Here is an 8,179-nt window from a genome sequence, read left to right on the forward strand (position 1 = left end):
GTAGCTGTTAATCAGCAGAACCACGCCTGCACTCGCGGTGTGGTGCCACCCCCAGCTGTGCTGCGATCCCTGCTGCCGCAGCCCGGAGCAGATGCAGCCCCCCTGCGCGGGCTGTCGGGGCTCCCTGCCTGCCGCTGCTCCCCTGAGCTGCTTTGATCACTCACCGCAGCACCTCCATCTCCCTGACGTTACAAACGCGATGCCAGGGCTGTGGCTGAGGCTGACTCTGGATGTTCTCCAGCATTGCCCAATCACAGGCAATCCTGACCAGCTGATAGGAACGGCACCTACGGCACACTGGAGGCGGCACGGCCCCACCTGGGACATCCTGGGACATACTGGCAGCTCCGCTGGCAGCTCCGGTTCTCCCATCCCAGCCTGCTGCAGTCCCAGCAGCAGATGCTTGTTAGAGTAATTAGCTCTGCCAGAACATCCTAATCTTTGCTGGCCAGACGGCTCCAGGAAATAATCTCCTGCAAATCTTATCCCACTTACAGCCCTGCCCCAAGTTGATGGCCGGCTGGGCTGCAGCACTTCGTGTCAGCATGGAGCAGCAGCACGGAGCAGCAGCACGGAGCAGCAGCACGGAGCAGCAGCACAGAGCAGCAGCACAGAGCAGCAGCACGGAGCAGCAGCACGGAGCAGTCCACGTCCCTTCCCTGCAGCTGCAGCCCTCGGTTGGGAGCCAGCAGGGCACTGGGCCACACGTGGGCGAGGGGACGGGTGAGCCAGGACAGGACTGGGCACCGGGCAGACGCTGTGCAGCCGGGAGCAGGACCAGGCAGTGTCACGGCTGGGAGCAGTCAGACGTGGCCTGGCACATGGATTGTGGTCTGCTGCACCTCCCGGAATGCCCCAAGCATACATGGGGCCTCCTCCCTCCAGGAGCCCCTTCACACAGTGACAGCAGCTTTCAGCCCAGGTGGGCGGCTGTCCTACGTGGTTCGGTAGCTCTTCCACGACACAGAAGAGCTCCTTCCGTGGACGTGGCTGGGAGATGGGGTTCAGCAGAGTCCTTGACCCTCCCTGCCGTGTCCCCTCAAAGCTGCACCCACCATGCCCAGCTCCTTCCTGTCCCACCACCCTCCTGTTTTTCCCCCCAGCCCCACAGGGTGCAACTGCACAGTTTCGGGCGGTCAACCAACTCCAGCTGCTGCAAACCACACTGCGCTGCCTGCATGGAAACTCTGAGCGGCCCCACATGTGTTTCCAATTGCAGGCACCAGAAATGCCCGAGGGCTCTGCACAGACACTCACGCTATGGGCAACACCCAGAGAGGAGCGTGGTGTCCTGCAGAAAGCGGGTCTGAAGCAGTGGATTCCTACAGGACAGGAGAGGTCCTCCGGGTGGCGGGGGAAGCACCTCAGAGGCCAAATGGGGGCTGAGGAACGTGGGTGCATTTCCCGTGTCAGTGAGATGCCGAATGCTGTTCTGCAAACAGGAAGGGCTGCGCTTCAGCCCCACTGAATCCCTTAGCAGCCCTGCCTCACCCAAAGGGAGCAGAGCCAAGGCCTGCACCAGGCACCCCTTGCATGGGCGTGTGGCACCTTGAGCTGCACGGCTGTGGCTGGAATGGCACTGCCTGCACAACAGGGCTGAGGGCAGGAGGCAGAAAGGTTGGACCACCACCTTTGCTCCTCCTGCCCCAGACTCAGCAGCCACCACCCCAGTGGCGCCCCAAGACGCTCTCAGCATGAGAGTGCTTCTGCATTCTGCAGCTGCTGCTCTGGACGGCCACGCTGTGGCTCCGGCGTGGGAGAGATGGCAGCCCAGCCCAGGCAGGTGGTTTTCCCATTGTCCATCTCCTTCTGGCTTGGACACTGCTCTGCAGAAGCAGGAAACGAAGGAGGAGTTCCTGGAGCTGCTGCAAGCAGCACATCTGCACTTGTGGCTGGGACAAGGACTCGTTGATCCACGCCAAGGTGGCAGGAGGGGTTACAGCACCCTCACCTCACGTCTGCCTCTGAGGGCTGTCCTTGGGCTCACGGGCAGGGTAAAAAACTCCACAGCACCATTTCCAGACCTGCCTTCAACAGCAGCAAAAAGTACCTGAATTTTCCACAGTCCCAAGATCCACAAGTATCACGATCCTGCTTTTGTGATACTAATCAGGATGGCTCCTAGTGTGGGAATATCCAAGAGAACAAGGCAAGGAAACCAAGAGCTGCTGCTCAGCAATACTGGGAGCCAAGCAGCTGCAGAGACAGCACCAGCTGGACAGGACACGACGAACCGCTACGACTCCCGCTGCCCCTCCCACAGCCCCGTGAGAGCGCAGCTCCTTCCCCGCCCTCCCTGCTCTGCCCGGGGCGCCCCACGCCTGCAGCTCCCCGAGGCCCTGCGGCTGGTGGCAGCAGTGCTGGGCGGCTGCACCCCGGCTGTACGGTACGTAGATGTGCGGTATGTAGATGTGCTCCAACGCCTCCCAGCTCCTGCTGGACAGCCGGGCGGCGCTCAGGACCCCGCAGAGCACCCGGATAGAATCATAGAATCATAGAATCACCAAGGTTGGAAAAGACCTAAAAGATCACCCAGTCCAACCGTTCACCTATTCCCAATAGCTCCCACTAAACCATGTCCCTCAACACAACATCCAGCCTTTCCTTGAACACCCCCAGGGTCGGTGACTCCACCACCTCCCTGGGCATCCATTCCACTGCCTGACCACCCTTCCTGAAAAGTAATACTTCCTCATGTCCAGCCTCAATCTCCCCTGCCGTAGCTTGAAGCCATTCCCCCTGGTCCTATCACTGATGACACGAGAGCAGAGGCCGACCCCCAGCTCACTGCAGCCTCCCTTCAGGAAGTTATAGAGAGCCATATATAGAGTTATAGAGCCATGAGGTCTCCCCTGAGCCTCCTCTTCTCCAGGCTGAACATTCCCAGCTCCTTCAGCCTCTCCTCATATGGCCTGTGTTCCAGACCCCAGGAACCCGTTCCAGGGTACGCGCCCTGCAGCCGGCAGCCCGTCCATCCGGTTCCGGCCCTTCACTGCAGGGTGGGCACTGAGCAGCAGACCCCGCGGGCAGCCTCTACCTTCCGCTCCCCTCACCGCAGTGCGGTTCCTGCAGGCACAGCCCCGCCGGATGGCTTCCTCCAGCCCTGCAATGCCGTCCCTGCCCGGTGATTGCCGGGCACGGAGCCTTCGGCCCCGCCAGGGTCCCCCCGGCCCCATTCGAGCGCTGCCCCAGGGCAACCTCTAGACCAGCCCGCCCCACGGGGCCTCGCACGGCCACAACGGCAGTGACCCAGGCAAGGAGAGGGACGGACCGGGCGCCGCTCCGGCACCGCCATCACAGCCCGCCCCGAGCAGCGCAGGGCCGCGCCCCGCCGGTGGGGGCTGGGTCACGCGTCACGTGACCGCAGCTTCCTCACGTGACCGAGACTCATGCGCTCCATCACGTGACCGGGCGCAGCGGCGGGATGGCGCGAGGGTAACGGGGGCGCGGGGCCGAGAGGGGGGGGGCGGACCGCCGGTCCCCGCTCAGCCCCGCTGCCCTCTGCCCACCGCAGGTGCCGGGCGCTCCCCGCCGTGCTGGCGCTTTGTGCGGCCGCCTGGAGCTGTTGCGCCGCGGGTCGGGCGCTGGAGCGGGACCAGCCGTTCCGGTAGGTGCCGTTCTGTGCGCTGCGGGATGGGGCGGTGCCTCCCGCGCCGCCCGCGCCGCTCACGGTCTGCCCGCAGCCCTCCGCCCGGATGGGTCCTCGCCGGCCGCGTGAGCCCCGAGCACGGCGTGCAGCTGACCCTGGCGCTCCGGCAGCGTGGCACCGAGCGCCTGGCCCGCCTCGTCCGCGCCGTGTCCGAGCCGCGCTCCCCGCAATACGGTAACGACTGGACCTGCCGGCCCGGCCCCGCCGCGCTCCGGGCCGCGCGTTGACCCCGTGTGCCCGCAGGCAAATATTTGACCATGGAGCAGCTGCGGGACCTCGTGCGCCCCTCCCCGGCCACGCTGGTGACCGTGCTGAAGTGGCTGCGGGGCCACGGCGTCGAGGACTGCCGCAGCGTCGCCACTCTGGACTTCCTGGAGTGCAGCATGCCGGCGAGGTGAGCGCTGTGCCGGACCCGGCCCTCTGCTGGGCAATAGCAGGCGGGGGCCGAGCCCTTCTGGCCCATGGGGCTCCGTGGCCCGGAGCCGGCTGCTCTGTGCAGCCCCGGTGCTGGAGTAGCTGCGGCCTGCTGGCCCAGAGTGTATGTGAGATAGACAGGTGTGTGTATGAAATAGTGCTCGGGCTGCCCCTCGCCTCCTTGTGCCCGCTTTTGGAGCCACAGTGTCCCCACAGCAGGGCTGGGATGAGCTGCAGTTGGCTTCTGTGGTGCTCAGCCCGGGTATAGAGGGCACTCTTTGCTCCACAGAGACAGCGTGGGTAGGAAGAGGCACTCATCCCTGGCTCCTAACAGTGGGAAGTGTGAGCAGGGCGTGGGCTGGATTGGGCCGTGCTGTGTGCGAGTCCCCGTGTGAGCTGTCCTTGTGTTGCAGCACGGCTGAGCGCCTCCTGCCCGGGGCTGAGTTCCACCGCTACGTGAAGGGCCAGCGCAGCGTCATCCGCTCCCCGCAGCCCTACAGCGTTCCTGAGGAGCTGGCAGAGCACATCGACTTTGGTATGTGTGGGGGCATTGGGCTGCTCAGAGATGCAGGTGGGAGGCTGAGCGCTGCTGGCCAGGATGGGGCAGCCACAGCGCACAGAGCACAGTGGTTCTCTGGCCGTGTCCCGGCTGCCCCGTGCCCCCCGAGGAGGCGAGCGGTGACCTCAGTGCTTCCCATGGCTGTGCCGGCTGTGCAGGTGTCTGTGGCTCTGCAGGTGTTTGATTTGCCACTGCCTCTGAGGGGTTGAAGCTCCTGCCATGAGGAAGCCGTGGCACCGCAGTCATGGCACAAGGAGAGCATAAGGTGCCGGGCAGTGGTGGCTGCTCAGCAGTGGGGTAATGGCAGCCCAGAAGGACACGGAGGGCAGTGTGCTATGGGTGCTCCATCCTGTGCCCTGCTTCCAGCCAGGGTGAGGAGGGGGAGCAGGGCTGTGTCTTGCCAGAGCACAGGACCCTGGCACCTTGTCCTTGTTTGTGGAACAGTGGGGGGCCTGCACCGGTTCCCTGCGGAGAGGAGTGTGGTCAGCAAGGCCTGGGCCAAGGAGGGGATGGAGTCCCATGGGCAGAGAGCAGCCTTCCACCTGGGTGTGATGCCATCAGTCATTCGGAAGCGATACAACATGACGAAAGGAGACATCGGACTGCTGCCCAACAACAGCCAGGCCTGTGCCCAGGTACTGCCCAGTGCTGAGGGGGAGCAGCTTGCACCCCAGAGCTGGTGTGCCACTCCGATGGTCCCAGGGTGCCGTGGGAGGGTTCATCAGCTGCTGAGAGCTGTTGCCAATGTTCCACGAGAACACTGAGCCAACTTCCCAGGTCGGGAGAAAGAACTTTGTGTCCTTCTGTGTCCCCTCAGTTCCTGGAGCAGTACTTCCACCAGGCTGACCTGGCTGTGTTCATGAAGCTCTTTGGCAGCAGCTTTGCCCACCGCACAGAGATCGACCGTGTGGTTGGGCACCAGGGCCAGGGCAGGGCTGGGCTGGAGGCCAGCCTGGATGTGGAGTACATCATGAGCACGGGCGCCAACATCTCCACGTGGGTCTTCAGCAATGCAGGTACTGCTCCCCTGCCAGAGCCCACTTTGCCCTCTGTCTGCCTCCACCTGTCCTACTCGATCTAGCACTGACACACTGGGTCAGGGAAGCACTTGTGAATCTGCCAGGGGTGTGAGATGGGCTGCACGCTGTCCAGCTGGTGTGAGTTGCACCTCGTGGTACCTCACAGGGGCTTTGGGACTGTGGTTTCCCAACTGCTTTGGGGACATATTTTGTGGGCTTCCAGCACTGTGCGCTGTGGGTCTCTGACAGCTCTTAGGGGAGGTGTCATCATTGGTTTTGGACACGTGAATTTGCACCATCCACAGCACCCTGCAGCATTGCTCACCCTGTCCTGGCTTTGCCGTGTGAGGCAGTCACCTCACTCCTCTGCCTTTCCATGAAGGGCTGACCTGAGCATGAATCTGCCATAGGGTGGGTGAAGGGCAGTTTGAGGGAAGCAGGTTGCAAACCAGTCTGCTCTGAGATGTGCTGGTGCTGTGGAACAGCGTGTCTATATTAGAGGGTGGCCAGGGGCTGAGCGCACTGGGACTGTTGGCTCTGTCCTGGTGGTGATGTCTATTGGTGCACAAAGCCCTGTGTGGGCTTCTTCCTCTTCTGTGCTGCCTGCAGTGCGGGAGGGAGACAGAGAGACTCTCTGAGCAGCTGCAAGGCAGCAGGGAGGCTGGGACCCTCTGCTCTATATTGCACAGAGTGGGGAGATGGACAGGGGGGACCTTAGCAGGGAGAGGTGCTGAGTGCAGCCGTTTCACAAGAGCTGCAGGCATCCAGAGCCGTTCCTGCCATGCTGCTGTCAGCTGCGCTGCTCCAGGAGTTCACGGCAGCGTCCAATTGAGTTATTCTGCACTCTGCAGGCAGGGACAGGAGGAGGCAGGGCTTCTGCTGGGGGGGCACAGTGACCCCAATCCCCCCTGAAGCAGTGCGTTTGTGCCTGCAGGGCGGCACGAAAGCCAGGAGCCCTTCCTGGCGTGGCTGCTGCTGCTCAGCAACATGTCGGCGCTGCCCTGGGTGCACTCGGTCAGCTACGGGGATGACGAGGACAGCCTCTCGCAGGTCTACTTGCAGCGGGTCAACGTGGAATTCATGAAGGCGGCCGCCCGCGGCCTCACGGTGCTCTTTGCTTCGGGTGCGTGAGCTGCTGGGCTGGGGGCGCCCGGCCGCCCAGAGCGGCGAGTGCCGCCCCTCACATACGGCCGCCCTCAGGTGACGACGGTGCCGGGTGCAGGAGGGTGCCGGGGGGGAACCACACCTTCCGGCCCAGCTTCCCAGCCTCCAGGTAACGGCGGGGCGGCCCCGGGGCTCCTTTCCGCTGCCGGGATGGGGGGCGCTGCGGGGTCGGCTTTGGGGAAGCCGCAGCGTCCGTCCGTCCTCAGCCCCTACGTGACCACCGTCGGCGGCACATCTTTCAAGAACCCGTTCCTGGTGACGACAGAAGTGACGGATTACATCAGCGGCGGCGGCTTCAGCAACGTCTTCCCGATGCCCGACTACCAGGTGCGGGCGGGGGGTGCGGGGCCGCCCGGTGCCGAGCGGTGCCGGCGCTGAACCGGGCTGAACCATCCCCAGGTCGAAGCCGTGCGGAGCTTCCTGCGCTCCGCCCCGAAGCTGCCCCCCAGCTCCTACTACAACAGCAGCGGCCGCGCCTATCCGGACCTGGCCGCGCTGTCCGACAACTACTGGGTGGTGACCAACCGGCTGCCGCTGCCCTGGGTGTCGGGCACCTCGGTGAGCGCGGGGCCGTCGGGTCGCGGTGCGGGGCCGCGCTCCGCCCGGTACTGAGGCGTTTCTCCTCCCAGGCCTCGACGCCGGTGGTGGCGGGGATGCTGGCGCTCATCAACGACCGCCGCCTGCAGCTGGGCCAGCCGCCGCTCGGCTTCCTGAACCCCGCGCTGTACCAACTGCGGGAGCGCGGGCACGGCGGAGCGCTGTTCGACGTGAGCGGGGCGGGGAGCTGCGGGATGCGGGCGGAGTGCCGCTGCTCGGGGAGAGGCCGGGAAGGGGCGGGGGGGCGGGGGGAGCTCCTGGCACCCGGGAGCGCGTCGGGGGGGGAGACACGGGGTCACGCTGTGGGGGCGGGCGCGGGACGAGCGCAGGGCTCCGCCGGGGGGCAGCGTGTCCCCGCGGGGTCTCCACGCTCTCCGTTCCGCAGGTGACGCAGGGTTGCCACCTCTCCTGCCTGGACGGCACGGTTCAAGGCCAAGGCTTCTGCGCCGGCCCCGCGTGGGACGCGGTGACGGGTTGGGGGACGCCCGACTTCCCGCAGCTGCTGCGCGCGTTGACGGCGCCATGACAATAAAGGCCGCGGCGCGGCGCCCCTTGCTGTGCTGTGCTGGTATCGCGCGGGAGAGCGGCGCCGCCGGGCGGCCAATGGGGCGCGGCGGGGGGCGGGGCCGGTGGGGCAGCGGGGCCAATCGGGCGGCGCGCCGGGCGCACGCGCCTCGCAGGACCGTCCGGAGCCGTTCGGCGGCGGGCGATGAGCTGCAGCTCCGAGGCCGACCCCGCGCCCGCGGTCCCCGCCGCCCCCGCGCCGCCCGGCCCCGT

General features: G+C 65.4%; 1 protein-coding gene across 1 annotated transcript; it reads left to right on the forward strand.

The window, feature by feature from the left end:
* The first annotated feature begins 2,114 nt into the window (after nt 1-2,114).
* TPP1 (tripeptidyl peptidase 1) lies at nt 2,115-7,950 on the forward strand. The gene is made up of 13 exons (XM_042832640.1): nt 2,115-2,401; nt 3,515-3,607; nt 3,684-3,823; nt 3,893-4,043; nt 4,477-4,598; nt 5,067-5,257; nt 5,440-5,638; nt 6,576-6,764; nt 6,842-6,914; nt 7,012-7,132; nt 7,205-7,363; nt 7,435-7,572; nt 7,788-7,950. Exons 1-13 carry the CDS (start codon nt 2,115-2,117, stop codon nt 7,926-7,928), a joined length of 2,004 nt encoding a protein of 667 aa, XP_042688574.1. The 3' UTR covers nt 7,929-7,950.
* The last annotated feature ends 229 nt before the right edge of the window (nt 7,951-8,179 follow it).

The sequence above is a fragment of the Centrocercus urophasianus genome, unplaced genomic scaffold (genome assembly GCF_019232065.1).
Source record: "Centrocercus urophasianus isolate 14NV4802_14NV808 unplaced genomic scaffold, USGS_Curo_1.0 seq_1060, whole genome shotgun sequence".
Classification (NCBI taxonomy): domain Eukaryota; kingdom Metazoa; phylum Chordata; class Aves; order Galliformes; family Phasianidae; genus Centrocercus; species Centrocercus urophasianus.